The 21,630-nt window shown below is 43.0% G+C and overlaps 1 protein-coding gene and 1 long non-coding RNA gene across 4 annotated transcripts in view; one reads left to right on the plus strand and one right to left on the minus strand.

The window, feature by feature from the left end:
- The window catches only part of SLC15A2 (solute carrier family 15 member 2), a 73,229-nt gene extending 59,183 nt beyond the window's left edge, over positions 1 to 14,046 (plus strand). For all 3 annotated transcript variants that reach the window (XM_079953811.1, XM_079953812.1, XM_079953810.1), the window contains 5 exons: positions 2,346 to 2,456; positions 3,847 to 3,943; positions 7,658 to 7,804; positions 9,883 to 9,987; positions 12,913 to 14,046. In XM_079953811.1, coding sequence (XP_079809937.1) covers positions 2,346 to 2,456; positions 3,847 to 3,943; positions 7,658 to 7,804; positions 9,883 to 9,987; positions 12,913 to 13,089 — 637 coding nt within the window. In that variant the 3' untranslated portion in view covers positions 13,090 to 14,046. The remainder of the gene's footprint in view (positions 1 to 2,345; positions 2,457 to 3,846; positions 3,944 to 7,657; positions 7,805 to 9,882; positions 9,988 to 12,912) is intronic.
- On the minus strand, positions 918 to 21,288 carry LOC307203198. Its single transcript, XR_013833146.1, has 4 exons — positions 20,642 to 21,288; positions 19,986 to 20,169; positions 3,455 to 3,563; positions 918 to 1,330 (listed from the first exon to the last, which is right to left on the minus strand). It is a non-coding gene; the product is annotated as an uncharacterized lncRNA (long non-coding RNA).
- Between the last annotated feature and the right edge of the window lie 342 nt (positions 21,289 to 21,630).

A 21,630-nucleotide genomic window follows, 5' to 3' on the forward strand; every position in this document is an offset into this window, starting at 1 on the left:
GACAGATCTATTCAACTTATTTAGGACTTGGAACACTGTAAAGTTTATGGGAAAACTAAATCTTCATTGTTGAGTTTAACCCCACTTTGGAGATCTGGCACTGTACCCAGTGCTGGTGTTCCAGCCACATAGCAGACTTCGACTTGCACTTCAAAACTTTCCCCTCCTCTCACCTGTGCAACTTCAGAATCTGCTTTAGAGGGCTGGGGAACCTTGTGGAGTAGATTTTGGGGGTGCAGAAGGAGGGGAGGAAAAGGGGCTGTGCAGTTGGATTTGACTGGACTGGATTGGATACAACCAATGGATTCCAGGTCAGGAGGATGTAAGGAATTACAATATGCCATTCAGGCGTTCTGTTAAAGTTTGGGTGAATAATATGAGGAGGCTGAGGGTGTGCTACCCTCACCCACAATGTCCCTGTTGGCTTCACCCTCAACATTTCCATGTTTAGAGGAAATCCTCCCCACAGTTGGGAACCCTACACAGTCCTTTAATTGACAAAGCGAGACCAAACCTGGGAACTTTAGCATACAAGTATGTGCTGTGCCGGGACGCAGGTGGCGCTGTGGGTTAAAGCCTCAGCGCCTAGGACTTGCCGATCGAAAGGTCAGCGGTTCGAATCCCTGCGGCGGGGTGCGCTCCCGCTGCTCGGTCCCAGCGCCTGCCAACCTAGCAGTTCGAAAGCACCTCCAGGTGCAAGTAGATAAATAGGGACCGCTTACCAGCGGGAAGGTAAACGGCGTTTCCGTGTGCGGCTCTGGCTCGCCAGAGCAGCGATGTCACGCTGGCCACGTGACCCGGAAGTGTCTCCGGACAGCGCTGGCCCCTGGCCTCTTAAGTGAGATGGGCGCACAACCCCAGAGTCTGTCAAGACTGGCCCGTACGGGCAGGGGTACCTTTACCTTTACCTTTATGTGCTGTGCCATGGAACCAGCAAATGTTCATAAACTGTGCTGAGCTGGGATTTATCCAAAATGTTCCTACAGTTTCTTTACCCTCCCAGATGAAATATTTAAGATATAATGGGATCCATTTCACCCTCCCAAAGACATATTCACCCTGTCTTGTTCATAGAGCATTCTATTTAAATTGCTAGCAAAATTAAGCCAGCACAAGAAGGAATAGATAGAATTTCAGGAGGGAGGACACTGGAAATCATAATGCAGGTTTGTGTTTCCTACCAATGTTAGAAATTCCATTCTGATTTGTTGAAGGAAGGTCTCTTTCAAATCAGCAGATGTCAGGCTTGCACAGTTAGTAACTCAAGCCAAATGCAGCCATGTATGGTGGCTCACTAGGGTCACAGCAAACCTCCTGTTCTGCTGCCTGCCTATATAAGAAAAGATTAAGGGAAGATATGGTAGCAGTCTCTCCAGAAATGTGAAGGGATGTCAGGCAGAAGATATTCTCATTGCCCCACTAGAACCAGTGGGTGGCATTGTGCAGGGAAACAACACTCTTGGCTGTTAGGAAAACTCTGCTAATTGTAAGAGTTGTGCAAACCATGCAAAAGGCTGCCCTTCACTGGATGTATTTAAGCAGGAGGTAGCCCACTGCCACAGATGCTCTGAAGGTTCTGTATTGAGCAGGAGTTGCACCAGGTGACCTTCAAGGTCCCGTTCACCTCTGTTGACTGCAAAACAGAGTAGATTTGTCAAGGACCTGGTGGGCTATGCTCAGCTTGGTCAGTCATGAGTTGTGCAGGTCTGATATAGTTGCATAACAGTTGCATAACAGTTGCATAACAATTGTTGTTCAGCATCCAGTTTTGGACAGATGTTTGGGCAGATGCCTTGCTGAGAATCACAAGCATCAGAGCTTACTAGCCACCCACCCCCTGCTGTACATCCTCTGCATGGAGCCATAGTGATGCCCCTGAACTCTGAGATTTTGTTATTTTTCATTCTGAAATAAGTAATCATACAACTCTGGAACTTACCCAGTGCCTTCTGAAAAACAGTGTTTGCCTAATATAGCCAGTAGGAAATTGTTCTTTCTGGAGTAGTATCATGAAGGAGAGTAATGTTTAGCACCCTTGACTAAGGTTTCCATCCCCCCTCAGCCATCCCACCCCACTGAGTTTCTTAGATAGAATTACCCACACAAATCATTTTATTTCTCCTAGAAAGGAAAAGGGCATCATTGCATTGTCTCAAGGGGTTAAATGTATAGGGATACTGTAATCTGTGATTAATTGGTAGTATTTCTGGTGGCAAGACTATCATAAAAATTAAGAGATAGATGAAGCCCCCTTTAAAAAGAGATTGCATGCCTCCAGTGAAATATCTGGTGCTTTCTTTCGCTTTATTCACTTTCTGTCATGATGAAATCAAGTTTCCTTTCAGATTCATTAATTCTTTGGACCTGGATGTCAACATCACTCTTGGCAATGAGGATTTTGTCAGTATTAACAAAAGTTACGGTGTTTCAAGCTACAGGACCCTAGCAAGGGGAAGGTGAGATGCTGTCAACATTTCCATGCTCTGAGCTAGCACCCATTTCTCTTTGGGGGCTCTCTGTGATATCTCTGGGTCGGTTCACTAGAAATTTGGCTCTTTCTTGTTATTATAAGGTATGGTTCTGGTCTAGTTTCCCCATGTATATCTTCCAAATACCTTCCCATCCAGTTAATCAGATGAAGAGAAGTACACAGTGGGGATGTTCTGGGCTAGGCAACTCAGTGGATAGCCTACACTCCAAGAAGCAAACAAGAACAAGAACAACAACAACAACAACAACAACAACAACAACAACAAAGCTCCACTGAGTTTAAGAATGAGCTTTCCCAGCCTGAAATGACTGCATGGAATATCCATAAGTGATCATGTAGATGTATGATGGGATTAAGCACTACCAGTCCAAGGCAGGCATCACAGTTTCCTACATAGTCCATAACAAGGAAATTCAGCATTGTTAGAACTGACAGCTCTGATCCTCTCTTGACAGCAAGGAAGGACCATGTGGTACAGCTCATGCTCTGCAGGCAGAAAGTCCAAGGTTCAACTCCTGGCATTTGCAGTTTAGAAGTTCAGGTAACAGGTAATGTGAAGGACCTCTGCCTGAAACCATAGAAAGCCATTGCCAGTCAGAGTGAACAATACTGGGCCTGATAAACAAATGATGTGTATTAATCCTTCTAGTGTGGCTAGCAGGAGTCCTCCAAGCTCTCACGCAGGTCTTTAACAGCTTTGCTCTCAGAGATCTTTTAACAGGAGGTTCCCAGGATTGAACCTGTGACCTTTTGCCTACAAGACAGATGCTCTTCCACTAAGCAGTGGTCTCTTTTCAAGAAAGGCATGTTCATTGTGCATCTCATCTTGCTCCTGAGTAAATTAGTATGAGTACAAAAAGTTATTCTTCTTCCAGTCCTTATGGTTGGTAAGCCTTGCTGAAATTAGTAAAACCAAACCAGGCATCTGGCAAATCCATACTGCTTCTCTGCAATTTTGCCTACCTGCACATGCAGAACAGGGTCTAAGATGTATCTTCTTCTTCTTCTTCTTCTTCTTCTTCTTCTTCTTCTTCTTCTTCTTCTTCTTCCCTGTCTTTAAAGAAAACCAGAGCTGGAAAATAAAGAAATAAAAGTTTCAACAATTCTGGCAATTTACTGTACAATGCAAAATAAATGCACAATTGTTTTTGATCAGTGCCCTTCTTCAGCTGTCCCTAAAACAATAGCTGTGAATATTAAAATGCTAATAACACACTGTACTTAACAGAACCAGAAACATGGGTTATACAATGCCCTCAATCAGCTTGAAGGATCTTATTAATGGGTACACCCTGTGCTTTTCAGTCATGAGTGGCTAACCAGGAACTATTGTGTTCCCTCTTTGTCATATCAAGATACAACAATGTCAAATGCAGAGTGGGAGCAGAAGAATTCATCCTGCACCTGGGCCTTCTTGATTTTGGAGCAGCATATACAGTTGTTATAACAAACGTAAGTTGCCCGTTGACTCTTGCATGCCATTCCCAGCCAATGTTCAGCCACTGAAGTCAAGGCCATGTACTTGTCTCCCACATTGGCCTCAGTGGATGTCTGGCTGAAATCCTATGTGGATTTATTAGGGATGCGGGTGGCGCTGTGGTCTAAACCACAGAGCCTAGGGCTTGCCGATCAGAAGGTCAGCGGTTCGAATCCCCACGACGGAGTGAGCTCCCATTGTTCGGTCCCAGCTCCTGCCAACCTAGCAGTTCGAAAGCACATCAAAGTGTGAATAGATAAATAGGTACCGTGTGCTGTTCTGGTTTTGCCAGAAGCGGCTTAGTCATGCTAGCCACATGATCCGGAAGCTGTCTGTGGACAAATGCTGGCTCCCTCAGCCAGTAAAGCGAGATGAGTGCTGCAACCCCAGAGTCCGACTGGACTTAACTGTCAGGGGTCCTTTAACTTTACCTTTTTAATCCCTACTGAACAGAGTGAGATTTACTTCTGAGTAGACATGCATGGGTTGCAGGTCTGGCAGGTCTGGCAAATTGCAGGTCTGGCAAATGCTGCCCACAGATGCCAATAACAAAACTTTTTTAAAAAGGCCCTGTGCACATCAGGCAGCTGCAGCCTCTACTTAATTTCCTCAGACACCTCTGGATCATGACATAGGACCCAGAGGCATTCTGGGAAAATTAAGATGGTGGCAGCTGCCTCAGTGTAGAAGAATTATCTTTTGTCTACCCAGAAACAAGCCCCATTGAACTCTTTGTTACTTCCTTCTGAATAAATATGCATAGAATTTGTGATAAACACACTGATGAACTGATGGATGAATGAACAGACATATGAATGGATAGACACAGCCCAGCAGAAATTAAATTTTTGCTCTTAATTCTTGAGGGTCTGACATAGATTGTCCAGTTTTTTGTTTTTGTTTTGTTACTGAATATTTAATACTTCACTGTTTGTTATCATAGCTCTATCAACTGTTTCTTGGGACACAATATGAGACTGGCCAATCAGGAGCAGGAATTTCCAATACTCATTTATTCATCCCATGTCCACAATGGAAATCAATCCAGCAAAATACAATTTTTATCCACTATTGTTCTTGCTTTCATTTCAAAAATGATTTATTGATTAACACGCACACACACACACACACACACACACATGCATTTGCATTGGATTGCAGGCAGCTGGATCGAGGCGGGTCGGGGCTGCTGATTCTTCTAGATCTGTCAGCAGCCTTCGACATGGTCGATCACGAACTCCTGGACCACCGCCTTGCCGACGTGGGGATCAAGGGCACAGTCCTTCAATGGCTGCGCTCGTTTCTCTCTGGTCGGGGACAGAGGGTGGCGCTTGGGGGGGAATTGTCATCGCGCCACTCCTTGGTGTGTGGAGTGCCTCAGGGTGCGATTCTCTCCCCGATGCTTTTTAACATCTTTATGCGCCCCCTCGCCCAGCTTGTCCGGAGTTTTGGGCTGGGTTGCCATCAGTATGCTGATGACACCCAACTCTATCTGTTGATGGATGGCCATCCTGACTCGGCCCCAGACACACTGGCGAGATGTCTGGAAGCTGTGGCTGGATGGTTACGTGGGAGCCGGTTGAAGTTAAATCCTTCGAAGACAGAGGTCCTCTGGCTGGGGCGGGACGATATGGGATTGAGGGGGCAACTCCCATCTCTTGCAGGGGTGCAATTAGTGCCAGCACCGTCCGTTAAGAGTTTGGGTGTAATCTTCGATACCTCCCTTTCTATGGAGGCGCAGATTACAGCTATAACAAAGGCGCCATTTTTTCATCTCTGCCAAGCTAAGCAGTTGGCCCCTTATCTCTCTCGCCCTGACCTAGCCACTGTGATCCATGCGACGGTCACCTCCAGACTGGATTATTGTAACTCGCTCTACGTGGGGCTGCCCTTGAGACTGACCCAGAAACTCCAGCGGGTGCAGAATGCCGCGGTGAGACTCCTTATGGGGTCTTCGCTGCGAGATCACATTCATCCGGTACTATACCAGCTGCACTGGCTCCCGGTGGAGTACAGGATCAGGTTTAAGGTGTTGGTTTTAACCTTTAAAGCCCTATACGGCCTAGGACCCTCGTACCTACGGGACCGCCTCTCCTGGTATGCCCCACAGAGAAACCTACGGTCTGCAAATAATAACATCCTCAAGGTCCCAGGCCTCAGAGAGGTTAGGCTGGCCTCAACTAGAGCCAGGGCCTTCTCGGCTGCGGCTCCAATCTGGTGGAACACTCTGTCACAAGAGACTAGGGCCCTGCGGGACCCGACATCTTTCCGCAGGGCCTGCAAGACAGAGTTGTTCCACCAGGCCTTTGGTCAGGGCGCAGCCTGACTCCCTCCTCTGGCAACCTGCACAGAATTTTGCTTAATCGGTTGCCATTAATTTGATTTTAATTAATTTTTATAATGAAATATTTTTAGAATGTGTGATTATTTGATTGATTATTTGATTATTGTTAGCCGCCCTGAGCCCGGCTTCGGCTGGGGAGGGTGGGATATAAATAAAATTTATTATTATTATTATTATTATTATTATTATTATTATTATTATTTTATTCGCATTGAAAAGAATGGGGTGGAATAAGATAGTGACAACATAACTTATACAACTTAATTATGTAAATTACGTTGGTTATGTAATTTTACTGCAGCAGAGAGTGAGACAAATGACAGTTTTTGACAGAAGTTGAACTGCAGCAGAATGGAAACAGTGCTGCATGCCTTGAATACAGAGAGGAACAGAAAGCAATGCTTTCTTTCATCTCTACTGTGAACAAAAATAGACAAGTAAAATTTATCACTCATTCCAAGCAATGAAGTATACACATATGTATTCATCATTTCTATTGTGTGAATTAGTCTTTATCTGCAAGTAGTTATGTTCTGGATTGGTAGAGTTGGTAAATGTGAAAGACCTGAAGTAAATGTAATTGTATTATACTGAGGAGTATGTATTGTGAATTTATGTATTGCAGTCAGAATAATGTGGGATCTAGATTTATAACAGTATGAACAATCAAGAGTTTAGCAGTATGCATCAGGATGGTAAAGAACTGCCACTGATAGCACTCAAGTCAATCTGGCCTGTTTTGAATTTTCTGCTGGCTGTATGTCTTCTCATTATATACCTATTCTTCTTATTATTGACCAAGTGACTGATCTTCTCCAATCTGGCTGTTGCAATTAACAGTATGCTTTGTTCAGCTTCCAGATCTATTATGCTTTGTGGCATATGCATAAAGAAGCTAAATTATGCATATGGTGCTGCAATATGGCTGAACTGCAGTATGTAAATAGCTAGGATCATTATCTTCTATGCCCAATCTTTTGTCAACATCAAACTTCTTTTGAAGGTGTTTGTGACATTTCTCCATAGTCCAATGAGTAATGCACACAATTATTGCTCACCCCTTTTAGCCTTCTAAAACAGGCCTTCTTGTTGTCTTTCCCTTTATGGTGATTAAATGCATCTCATAAACAATTCCAGCACCTTCCCGGTAAAAGCAGAGTTTGCCGATGCTTTTAATGTGACTTTATTTCAGTCCACTGGCAGAGTTCACAGTTGTTTAGTGGGCCCAGGAGGAGAATGCTGCTTCAGTCTTCAAAAGAAAACCTTTCCTCTCCACACACACACCAACATAGATTCTGCATTAACATCACCTAATCATCGTGCCTTTTCCCCCCTCCTAACTTAGACTTCTGCAAAGTCCCTCCAAGCATGGAAGACAGAAGACATCTCAGCCAATAATGTCCATATTTCATGGCAGATTCCACAGTACCTGTTAATATCAGCTGGAGAAGTGATGTTTTCCATTACAGGCATTGCCTTCTCTTACTCCCAGGTAATGTATGTAGAGCACAAAGAAGAAAATCAGAAATCTGATGTGCTTAATGAGGAGAAGGGCAGGGTAGAAAGCTGTACTTTGCCAGGTCTTCCAAAGGCTGAGAGAACAGAGAACAAGTTGCAAGTTTGGTGTAGACTTGCACCACAATCCTGACCAAATTTACTGTGAATTTACTTACAACTAAAGTGTGCCATCAGTCCTGATCTATTAATATGTACATCTCTCTGCTCTCCATCTCCTTGTGTGGACATGATGATTGAATGCAGTGACCAGAAGATCTGGCACAATAAGAACATAAGATGTGCCCTGCTGGATTAGTCCAAAGGTGCATCGAGTTCAGCATCCTGTTCTCACAGTGGTCTGTGGGAAGCCCACAAGCATGACATGAGCATAATAGCCCTTTACAGATCATTATCCTCATCCACTGGTATACAGCGGCACACTGCCCCAAAGACTGAAGGTAGTATATAGCCATTTTGACTATAGCCATATGAACTTGTCCCATATAACAGGCATCCAAGTGGGTTTCCATCACTACATCCCGTCATAACAAATTTCATAATTCTATTATAAACTAGGTCAAGTGGGTAGAAACCACAGCCCACACAAATTCTATGGAAGCAATTACCCTCCTGTATTAAAGGTTCCAGGAGTAAATGGAAACATTCGCTTTGGCTATCACAATATACTATTGGTGTTTTAAAATTTATTAGGTGATGGGGGGAAACTAGTATATAAAGTAATCCTGAGTAATCCTTTTAAAACTTAAGGTCTAGAAACATATTAGGTTTATAGCAATATGGGACAGAATATAATTGGGAGCAGTGTTAGCTTGAGTCATGTGCTCTCTCTCTCTCTCTCTCTTGTTTCTTTTGTATTGTGCTGACAGATTAGTTCTTATTTGTGTGCAATGAGGAGGGGCCATTGTTCAGTAGCAGAGCACATGCCTTGCATGCAGAAGGCCTCCTGGTCTATCCAATATTTTTTTTTAAAGGATCAGATTGCTGGTGATAAGGGAAAATCCCTGCCTGACACCCTGGAGAGATTCTATCAGTCAGAGCAAAAACTCTAAGATAAGCAAACCTGGTATAAGGCTGGTCCTATGCTGCTTCCCTCAAACATCCAAGAAAACCACAGGGCATTTCAACAGCCACATTGATTTCAAAGGCTATGTGGTATTTCTCCACTCTCCTATATTCCTGAAGTCTCTTCTTGGGGCCCCTGGGAGAATACAGAGATAACCCACACATGACACAGGCAGGTAGGATGACGCTTACATGAGAGCTGCTGGAGGGCAGAGGAAGTATGTGCTGGTTCTCAGAATCCCCTTGATATACCTGAGTGCCATTTTCTGCCATGCCTCAGGGTTGATTGATTTATACACACATAAATGCTCATCGCTCGATGGCCGCAGCATCAGATTGTGATGGTCAGATGTGAATGAGCCATTACATATCAGACACCTCAGCAAAGACTTCCAGATCACTTCACATTACCTCAGAATGATATAGTGTTATTCAACTGAGTCAGTTCACACATCTGTCTGCAAGTCACTGGGCCACTCAAAAGCATTTTGGTACCTGAGGTAAATGGTGTGCTGCCATCCCCACCCTCTACCATTACATGTACAGATGCTGATTGGAGTGGCATATCACCACCACCACCACCATTTATTATTAAGGGAATTTAACTTTAACTTTAAATGTCCTTTACTTCACATGAGGGCAGCAAACTAACTTAAGGGCTGAAGGTCAGGCCACATGGTGGACACAGCCCTGTCCTCCAATGCCTCACCACCATTCCCTTTCTGCATCTTCTGCTGGAAGCGGCCACCTCATTCTGCCTGATGGTAGAGGCCGGTCCTGGTGAATCATCAGGTGTTGAACCAAGTAACTAAGGAATACATACTGATCTATAACTGGCCCACAAAGCCATGAGGTGATTTGCTTACTCCATCGCAAAACAGGAAAGTGGTTGAGTGCAGTCTGCAGCATAGTACTCAGTGAGGATGCTGAGGAAATTTCTCAGTGTTTGGGAATGGACTAATCTTCCTGGTTTTCTTCCTTTCTTTTCAGGCTCCTGCCAGCATGAAGTCAGTGCTGCAGGCTGGCTGGCTGTTAACCGTGGCCTTTGGAAATGCGATTGTGCTTGTTGTTGCCCAGGCTGCACCAATGGAACAGGTATGGGATAGAATAAATTAACCATGGCACTAGGCTGGAGTTGTGAGTAACACTCCACAGGACATTCTGATCTGCTTTCAGTACATTTGGCAGCCATTCTTGCAGAACAAGGGTGGAGAAACTAGTGGCTTTTCATATGTTGTTGGGACTCCAAATCCCATCAGCCTCAGTCAACATGGTGAATTGGCAGGGATGATTGGAGTTCTCAGGTATGTTTTCTATGCTCAGGAGCAATCCCTGTCCTGTCCAGTAAAAAGGATTAGGTAGGGGGTGATGGGAAAGGCATTTTCTTTGCATTAGACCAGTGGCATAGCGTGGGTTATCAGCACCCGGGGCAAGGCAAGTAATTTGCGCCCCCTAACCCATGGATTTGCGCCCCCTAACCCGTGGATATGCGCCCCCTAACCCGTGGATTTCCCTAACCCCCAGATGTTGCGCCCGGCCCCCCCTGCACCCCCCACGCTACGCCACTGCATTAGACCCTAGGGAGTTAAAGAAGAGAGTACAGGGTAAGATGGAAATGGCAGTCACTCACCTATTTATTTCCTAGACTTGGTTTTACTGGTGATTAACCTGGCAATCCCCAATATAGTGAGAAGAAATCCGCTTAATGACAGTTGCACCTGATTGTCCAGTTCACACATTACATTTGTTTACACCAGGGATGGGGATCAGTGTCCCTCCAAATGTCATTGGAATCCAGTTCCCATTTGGCCTAGCAACCACGGTGAACAATCAGGTATTATGGGAGTTGTATTCCAGCAGCATCTGGAGGGCCACAGATTCTCCATCCGTGAAACATGAATGCATACCCAAAGACGCAGGACTTTCTTCACGCAAAGAAAGACATCCTTCCGTTGAGGCAAGAATGCATGTTGTGTTGAAGAGGAATGTACTAAAATGGACCATCCTTCCTAACTATCACTTCAACTTCTGTAAAGGACACAGCATCTTAGTATGACGGACAACATTTTCTCTGTTAGTGTGGCACATATGTCAGTGGACAGGAGAAGGTGTGGATTCAGGCATATCCAAAAGAATAGGCACAGCTAGTGCTCTTTTTTGTGATGGCACTCCCTGGTATGGAGTACCTTAATGGATGATATTCACCAGTACAGAGTACTATCTCTTTTTTTCTTTTTTGGCTGCCATGATAGGCATTTTGTGCTGCAACCATGATGATCAAGATATGACTACCAGCAATACTGTTTTTAAAAAACCAAAGAAAGCACTGGGTACAACCAGTGGAAACCAAATCCTCCTTCCAAGTGCTAATCTAAAATGCTCAGAGAGACTTATAACCTAGATTGTTACCGACAGTTTAATGTGTATGATTAGGACACTTGCCTACCAATGGCCCCAGTATATAGCCCAGAAGTAATGAATGCGGAAATAAGTAACTTGTACAAAGGGGAAGAGATACATCACAAAAGATAACTGATTAACCTACATAATGGAGAGAAAGGCCACTGAGCAAATGAGCAATTAACTAATAAAGCAATAGAGCTGACACAACAAGGAGAATAGAATGCAATTAGTGTGCCATCCAATTTAGTGTCCTCCCTCACAAATTAATAACATACACACACAAAAAAAAATTAATGCCAGGGCATTTAGCTGAGCACATGTGTTGTTCCAATCTGTACCAGTAACAATAGATGTATATTGCTGGAAAATGTTCACAGGAAGGACATTGGGGGGAATAAGAAAACTAATTAAACTAGATTCATTTGACTCTACCTGTCAGCTCACATGATGCATGACCTTGCTTCTATATGACAATATCAAGTTCATGCACGCTAAGGCTACAAACCATTCATTTAAAGCACTTGCCCCACCCCAAAAGTCCTGTGAATTGTAGTTCACTCCTCACAGAGCTATAATTCCCAGCACCCTTAAGAAACCACAGTTCCAAGGATCCTTTAGTGGTGTGTGTATGCTTTAAATGTGTGTATTTAGTCTCATTTTCCAGCATATGACTGTCTTTTATTGCACAGAAGAACTCCTGTGTGCAATTAAGTGTTTTTAAACTTTGGACATAATGGTGGGTTGGGGGTGGGGCTACTTAGTTGGTAATGTGTATTACTGCACTTAGTGCAAAATATGCTGAGCCAGCTCTACTGCATTTTGTGGCCATCCAGCTCATTCTGCTGAGTGGGAACCTGGACTTCTGCCCCTTATGGTACATCTGCAACTACAGCTGTTCATGTTATCTCAGTCCTTTCCCAAACACACATACACACAGCGACATTTTGCTGTGGTCATGAGAACCGGTGAACTTATCGTAATTCCAGTAACTCCCCCCAGAGGCCAAAATGCCAAAATTCTGCCCTTCAGGATAGCATATCCCTGTTTTTAGCCTCCCTAAATATTCCCCAAATAAAACACAATGTGGATTTTGAAAAATTGGGTTATCACACAGGTTTTTTCCCCCATGCCACACATGCACTGAAAAGAGCAGCAGTTTAGCTATATGGTCTTCCAAAGGATTTCCATGCTCACATTCCTGAGCCATTTTGGAAACCGGAACAAACTGGAGCTTTCCTCCAATGTAAGTATTCAGTGCAGGACCCCTAATCCAGATCAGTACTGCAATGGGGCCGCATGCAAAGGGATGACGCCATCCCTATCACCCATGTCACAGTCCCATTGAAGCTTGGTGTTTGGGGGAAGGAGGCACACCAGCTATTGGTTAAAGCAAAAAGACCAAATTGTGTCCTATAAATTGCATCTAGTTTGGCCCTGTCAGAGTGATTTGCAAAGTTCTGCTCCTCTATCACTTCCAGGTGCCATATGCAGCTGGTAACTAGAAGTGAAATAGTTTGACTAAGCTTCTGTACAGTTGGAAGAAGATCAATATGTAAGTGTTGTTGGCAAATAAATATTAATTTTCTGTTTTTTTCCAAAACCCTCTTCTTTCTCCAGTGGCTCGAGTTTGTCCTCTTTGCTGCACTGCTCTTTATCGTGTTTATTATTTTCTCCATCATGGGATATTTTTACACCAGCATGGACCCAGAAGAACTCCTTGCCAGAGAGGACCAACAAGGGACGTCAAACAGTAAAAATATGATTGGGCTTGTTACCAAGAAAACAGAGCTATAAAGGCGGCTGTGGACACTGGCATGGGATTTTGTGGCCTTTCTCTTTTAACAAGATGTGGAGGAAATGGATTTATTTTTCATGATGGCATCTCACAAAATATATTATATTCAGGGGAAAGGGCAAAATAGGCTCTTTTAAAGTCGGCTGAATAAATGTGAACAAACTCCTTGGACACGAAGCATTAAAAATAGATGCAAAGCGGTTTCAAATCTGCCCATTCCTTCCAGCCCCACCAAGCAGTTGGAGTAGTTATTCTCAAATGTACACAATGTGGTGAGTGACCATCATCTCAAACAATAGGTCGTGTTTATTTGCAAAGTTCTGAAGAAATGAATGAGTAAAACAACCTGGAGAGCACACAAGTAATGCATAAAAAAATATTCAAGAAATGCATCAATGGATAAAATCTAAGGGGTGTGTGTGATCAAGTATGTTATGATTCACCCTTCCTGCTCAGTTCCATTTCTGTGCCAACATGCTATTACAGGCAGACAAAAGCAATAGGTCACAATCCAGAGTGGTTTATGAAGCTTGCTTACCTATGTATCCCTGACTGAACCCCACTCTACCCCTAAGAGCCCCTCTTTCAGCAGCTCTCCTCATGGAATCTTCAACCTGATCTTTAAAACAAAACAAAGTTCTAACACTAATGTGGGAGGTGTTGGCACTGCTGTTTCTGTTGGGACCTGGAATGGTTTTCAACTAAGTTTTGCTCAGTGTGTAGTCCCACTGAAATTAATGTGCATGACTAAGTTAGGTTCATTATTTTCAGTAGGTCTACTCTGAGTACAACACAGTAGAACACCACCCCAAAATGTGGCAACTGGCATTAAGGGGAAGTTGTTTTTCTCCACCTAATACTAACTACCAGGCACGATGCTAAACTGAGTCTCACCACTCTGAGTGCTGTAGTTCCAATGAAAATCAGCACATACACCTCAGCTGTGCTTTTTTTTTTTTAAGAAAAAAAGGTGCCATTACTCACAACGAAGTTGTTACAGTATGTGCCACACTTTTAACATCTGGAGAAAAATGGTGCTGGTACATCATACCCTTGAGCAGCCCCAGAAAAAAGCGCTACACCTCAGTGTTGGTGTTAGTGCTGTTAAAACAAATCTGGTTCCTTATCACAATATTAAAGTAATGTTTGGTTTGTTTCATAATCCAACATTTTGCAAAGCTGTGTTTCTTCGAATTATCCACTCATGGAGCATATGCCTGTAAGACTTTCCAGATAGTCTAAGACTGTGGATTGAGATATTTGTATGCTCTGCTCACTAAGCTCTAATGACTTGGCCAGAAGAGTGCTTTGATTTTGTATGTTTTACTGTACGTGGATCAACTGATCATAGACTGTTGCTTAAGAATATCGCTATTCAAGTAATAAGCTCTTTAAAATGTGACAATTTTTCTGAGCAGAAAACATTTCCACATAGAGAATGGCATGCAAGCCGTGTGTAACTTTTTATCCATCTGTTCCTTTTATTACAGCAAATTGTCACTCACACAGTGACTCTTGGACTAGAGAGACCTGAATTCAGATCCCTAGTGAGTCAGTGAAGTATATTGGCTAGATTTGGGTCAGACACAAACTCTCAGTCTATCCTACCGCATAGGGTTGCTGTGATAAGCCCCAAGTAAGCTGTCTTATGAGACACGGCAGGAAACAAATAACAAATAATGCTATGAAGATCCATCAACACAAATATATGGATCGTAGTGGTTATGTGGAAGTTGAGTAATAGTAATTGCTTTCAGTAGAAACACTTGCATAGCCTCTCCAGAATTCCACTTCTGCTCTGATGTATACACAAAGCTTTTGCATTTGCAAGCTTCCCCATTCACTTCACTGAAGGAACATGATCAGCGTGCACAACAGATCTAAATTGAGAAGTTATTGAGGATGAAAGTATCTGGAGGATGCATCTCTAACAAGCTTCAAAACCCATAAACTATTGCTGGATCAGGATATGTTAAAAGTTGGGGCACAAGAGCACCAAGGTTTACATGTTTGTGCAAAAAAATAAGAAAAAATATGTATCTTCTTATCTCTTACTGTTCTTCAGGCTCAGAGGAAGGCAGATAAGAGCATAAATGATGCTTTTGGCTCTTGTAAGAGAATTAATCAGAGATGCATCTATTTCTTTGCAATGTCGAGAAGTGCAACTTCCAAGAGGCTTGTAATATAATTGTCCAATTTCTCAGCTTGTACAAGTATGAGATATTTTGGTGCTTGAAAGTTATAGCCTCATAATTATTGGCCCAGCTCTTATGCCTATCCTAGATGGATAGGAATTGCTCTCTCCCTGCTACCTTTTGAAAAATACTGGTGGCGGGTAGGGCTCTGCTGGCTTCTCTTTACTTGCTAACCCCATCACTACTCCCCCCACATTAACCACCCAGTGCTTCCCCTTCCTACCCCATGCAACTACTAAACACCCTTTCACCTTCCCAATATATTTTAAGCTACTTTTCTATTCTACAGCACCACCATTTACACCTTCACCCTTGTATCCGTGCCTACCCTTCTCCCTTCTTTTGTGCAATACCCACTTACAGACAGACCACCACCATGGAAACCCCCTGCATCTTCCTCTTCCCATGCATTGCAACTACTCAGCACCCTTTTCATCTCCTACTCAACTATGAAACCACCATTCCTTCCTATTCAGCACTCCCTTTTGTACCCTTGCTTTCATCTTCACCCTTATTTCCATGCTTCCTACTCCCTCTTTTTTGCAATTCTAATTTTCACCATCAGCCCTTTTCCCTGCCTCCTCCTTCCTTTTTTCAACTCTCCCTTGCATCCAGACCAGCCCCATCTCCATGCCACTGCCTCAATCCTATTCTTCAGCCCCCTTTTCACACACACCACATGATGATGTATGTGACTGTATCTTTGAGATGAATAGAATCTTAAGAGAAGGAGTCAGTTTGTTCAGCTAGAGGTTAAGTTCAGCTGATGGAAGTTCTTAGCTCTATTTTTCTAGAAATAGAGGTGCTGGAACTCACCGTGAACACCTCCCTTTTTCCCTTATAAAGGCAATGGCGCCCACCAGAGAGGTGCCGGAACTCAGTTCTGATGAGTTTCGGCTGAAACAAACAAACAAACAAACAAACAAACAAACAAACAAACAAACCATTCTCTTTAAGGTCAATCCGGAGCTTCTTCTTCTTTAAATGGCAATCCACTTAAAGCCTGAGTTGATGTTTGCTCCAACTGTGCAATAAAGAGTGGGTTTTCATGGGGAAAACTCTGAGGGGGGACCCCAAATGCTCAAAGGGCTTTTAAATGTGGGCCTATGCTGGTTTCCTGTTTGCAGAATGTTCTTCTCAGGCAGACTCACCTGGTGCCTTCATGACATATCCTTAGGCACCAGGCGAAAACATTTCTCTAGGACTAGGCCTTTGTTGGTCTGTTTCTGTTTTATTATGTATTTTGGGTTCTCATTTTATGTTTTTGTGTTGTGAACTGCCCTGTGATCTTCAGATGAAGGATGGTATGCAAATTTTAATAACAACAACAACAGAATGGGCTTCCCCAGGGAATGTGGTGGGGCAAACAGAAAACCATGCCTAGAAAGCAACAGCAACCCTCTGCTTTCTAGGCACATGACAAATGGAAGTATGGACAAGTCCTCCCTTACTTCATGTGTACAAAACAGAGACATTCAACACAGCATTAAGAGGAAAACTCCCTCACAACTATATAGCCAATAAACATACATGCTATCTCACTGAAGGATCATGCCACTCCACCTGCTTGCTTGCATCCCCCTCTTGGCAAGTTGACTTTTAACACCAACAGAATTAGCCCATAAATTGCACACTGAAAACTACACATGCTGAGATTTCCTTTTCAACATGACTATTAAATGTTCAGGAGCCCTGTGCTCTTGTTTGCTTCTGGCTACCCACAAGTGAAGTTTCACTTGTTTTCCATTTTCTCTGTTTATGCCCATTATGTTTGGGGATTACTGGAGCACATTCTTTGCTCTTCAAGAAATTTGTTTGCTTTTCCTAATTCTGTTTTATGACACATTGCAAATTAGCTCTGCAACAGCTGAACTGCACAAGTGTGATGCTTCCATGAGCTGCTTCCAAATTGAAGCACACATAGAAAATAGGCCTCTTACCCACTCATTCCAAATCCCATGCCTGAAGGAACAGATGAATTCCAGCACTGGTTAGCACTAGTAGACATGATTTTAAATTACTGGAGCATTTAAATTTTTATAAGCCTTCAATTTGGGTACTTGGCTTTTGGAACACACATGAAACCTGATGAATGAAAATTATTGGGAACTTTTATTTTGTTGTAAAATAAAAGGTTTATCTGCAGAAGGCAATGCCACTGCCCAATGAGATATTCTTTAAAACCACATAATTTCCAAAAGCTCTTCCTTTGCTAAAAGCAACAACAACAATCAAATTACGGGGGGGGGGGGGGGGAGAGGGAGCCAGAATCAGTCAGGGAGCACAGATTGTCGCACACGCAGAGCTTTAATTAAAGTAATCCAGTTCCAATATCATAAAAGAGCCATTTTACATGCAACATGACTCTTTATTTTCCATTCATATTGCCAAATATACCCCCTGTCTCAGATTTTGCCAATAGATATCTGCAAAAAGTGGTAGAAGAGACAATGAGAGGTTTAAAAACAACAACTCAACATCTTATCCTGCTCATTGATGAAATTCAAAACCCTTAAAAAGCCCAGTTTCACAAGGCAGCATGATCGCTGCCACGAATCGCTGTATGTTCCCTGTTTCAAAGTCATCAGGGTTAGCTATACAGAAGTGAGGAACCTGTGGCCTTCTGAATGTTCCTGGACTCCAATTCCCATCAGCTCCAACCAGCATGGTCAGTCACTGGTCAGGGATGATGGGAGTCCAGCAACGTTTGTAAGGTCAGAGGTCATCTGCCACCCCGCCTTCAAAAATGTCAAAGATCTGGATTAGAGATCCTGCAAGACCTGTTAGCATTAGAGCATTAGTGGAATTCAGTGTCGTTCAGTGGTGAGCATCCCAACAACACAAGCATTGCAATTTGCCAGACAGAACAACAATCCCCCCTTTTCTCCCTCCATTCACCGTTCTGGGGGTTCTCCTGACCTCCCTCCCCCAGAGCCAATTTCAGGGCGCCAGAAGGCACGGAGAGATGAAAGGGACAGTTCCATTTTGCAAGCAGAAGCCCTCATATGCAGGGCTCACACTGACCAGACTCCTTAGGCAAATCCCACCCTTGGTCTCCCCAGGGGACTTCAAATCAGAATTGCTGTGGCTTCTACTCTTCCCTTTCCATCCAGTAAATATAAGCAGACTCTGCCTGCAAATAAACACCTGCAGCTTACAGATCCTTTCCCCACATTCACTCATTGATTAAAGCCTCAGTGGGAGTGGGGAAGAAATCTGATTCAGTTTACATTTATTCCACACAATATTTATTTATTTTTCAATACTTCCCACCCACCTTTCATCAAAGAATTATCCCAGGGAGGGGTAGAGCAAAATGAAATGCTGAACTTCAAACCATTAATACATCAAATTCCAAACCATCGTATATAGCAGCAGGGATTTTAAAAAACCACAGTAAATAACTTCAAAAGAATAGACAGGCTTCATTCTTAAAATAAATAAAAAGATTTCATTGATTTACATTTTTCACATCACACATAAAACAACCTAACTCAAAAGACATCAGCCACATTGCTTAAAAATATCAAATCAAATTATTATAGTTCACTTCAAAAAATCTTTCCACATATTTCCATGAGATCTCAGGGGTTATAAACAAAATCTTTTGGACATACATAGTCCCAAAATGGTTGCCACACATTATGGAAAAGATTGGGGTGGGGTGGGGGGTTAGAATTCCCTTTGGTCACATGAATCTGGCACATCAGCTTTACAGCCAGGGCTATTGTCCATGCTTTGAGTACCAAGCTTCAGTGTTCAAGCCCAAGGCAGTGTGCCATCACACGGCTATTTCCGTACATGCCACCCTAAGGAAGAATGTTAAAAGTTCTTTATGCACAATTGTTATTCCAAGTAAAACAAGTTGAAAGGAAGGTTGTAGGTCTGTTTGAAAGGTTTCATTCTTCAAAATAAATGTGCCGCTAACATTCCATGAATACCTGAGTAAACAGGTGCATTTTAATCTGATACTAAAAATTAAAAAGTCAGCACCAACCATACTTCAGAGAGGTGACACATTCCATAATAGGGGCACTGCCACAGAGAAGGTCCTTTTTTACACATCACCACCATATAATAAACATAGTAGTTCCATCTTTGTTTCTAGTCAGTCTGCCTTTTAAAAGCAACTTTGCTAGTGATCAGGTGTGCAGAAATGAAAAGTTTTTCATTGAATGCTGCTCTTTAAAGGTGCAGAAATAAGTTGGAAGTGTGTGTGTGGGGGGATTTAGATCACAAACACAAAAGAAATGAGCTGAAAACCACCAAATACACCTCCATTTTTGGAAGAGCAGCTTGACCTGGAAAATGGAGGTATACCAGCTGTTAGCAGGTCAAATTCACTGTGGCGCATCAAACTGAGAGAAAATGAGATTGTAAAGCTGAGAATATAATTAAATACTGGAAGACTTTAGATATTACCAACACACACACACAACCCTCTCTATCAGTTTGGAACTATGTGCTAGTACAGCTGTTTGCATCATGCCTATCCTTATCTTCAGTTCATCAAATCCTTCTTCATTCCTCCTTTGCAATATAAAGAACACACAGCATCCTGTCAGTCTCTCTGGTACAGTTGCATTAGGTGTACTGTGTTGCATTCCTCTAATACCACATAGAAGCACTTAGAATCACTGTTTTGCTGGTTGAGTATTCATGTTACACAAAAGTTTGTATTGTAGATTTGCTAGTTTCACCTGTCTGTTACCAATGGTGATATTGGCCCCCATGTTTATTTCATTTCTCCACTCTCCTCGGTTGTTCTGGGCTCCTCCTGCAGCTTCTCCCAGATAAAGCTGTCAACGGGCTGACACCTCCATCTTCTCCGTCATGGTTTTCCATTATGGCTCCCTCGAGTTCTGTTGAACTACATTCATGGTGCTTTAAACAGGATAAGCTGAGTAAATCATTAAAAGCCTTGCTGCTCTGCAAAGACACCCTTTTCATCGAATAGCAGGATTAAATTAGGTTCCCCTGATAAATTGATTTGATGAGCCAATTTGGCTGGTACATAAGGTATTTATACAATTCCAAAAAGATTGGGATTAAAAAAAAAGAAAGCCCCCACTGAGTTAAACTTCTGCACAAGCTTTTATTAATCCCCCCCCCCTTTCCCCTAACCATACAAGTAAGATTTTGCTTAGGGTCAAATTTAACATGACATTAAATGGATGACTAAGCATAATGTGCATTGTCCTGTTCTCCTCATCCACCCCCTCACATACACACACCAATAACAGCTGCAGAGAGAAGGGGGAATCAAGATTGAGATTACAAACAAAGAAAAGAGATTGGGAGTACAGAACAGATCTGCTGCCCCTGTGGATCCTGCTGCCTGAGGCAGTCACCTCACTTTGCCTCATGGGTGGGCTGGTGCTGGATGAAGCACACTTGTTAATCCCCTGCAGCAGCATCTGCCACCTGGCTCCTTTGTCTCACTGCCTAAAGGGGAACCAAGAGTCCAAACAGCACATGAGTAAGAAGTGATGGCAATGCTGTTGGGCTGCACAGCCAGCCTTGCAAGAACATCCTCATTATGACAAGGCTATACGTCTGCTGTTGCTTTTGTGGAACATCTGCCCTTCATTTTAATTACAACACTTAGAATCCAACATAGTGGCTTGAGTACAAATTGATCTTGTTTTTCAGCCAGGAAGTTTGTTTTTCTGCTCTTTATGATAATAAATGTGCCACTGGTAATGGCAAGGGGGCCATATAGTGGCTCATTGTGTTGTGTGTGCACTGAGCCTACTACTTCAGGGCAGGCTTTTCTTATTATGCATTATTGATGTGACAGTTTGCAAACATTGTACAAAATGAATTAACGGGCTCGCCTTTTCTTCTCCCTGAGTTTGGGATTTTAATCTTATTGACGGCTACAGCTGCAATTAGCAATGATCTCACTTAAAATGTCATTTTGTCATAGGCAGTCAAGTCCTGCATGTCTAGTTGCAAAGTGACACTCTGTGGACAGGCGATGGAAATAAAATGTGACATTCTGTGGACACCCAACACCTCCTCAGGACATAGCCAAGATAGCACGTCCATTTTGGAAAAAATCTCCAATTCCCTTTCTGAGCTGCTATTTCTTTGGAAAAGCTGGCTTCTTTGAGAGCTATAGAGTTGAGAGGGGTAAATGCAGAACTCTACTCAATCAGTTATGCAGTTCACTCTTTGGCCTTGTGCCTTGGGCAAAGTATTATCTCTTAACCTTTTTCACAGAGCTATTGCAAGGCTAAACAAAGAAGATTAAAAAATATATTCAGTGAAGAGTGCAACACAAATGATAAATAATTTTTAAAAGGCATAGTTTAGGTAGAGGGCTCCACTCAGAGCCTCAGG

Source organism: Podarcis cretensis (genome assembly GCF_951804945.1).
Source record: "Podarcis cretensis genome assembly, chromosome: 1".
Lineage (NCBI taxonomy): Eukaryota > Metazoa > Chordata > Lepidosauria > Squamata > Lacertidae > Podarcis > Podarcis cretensis.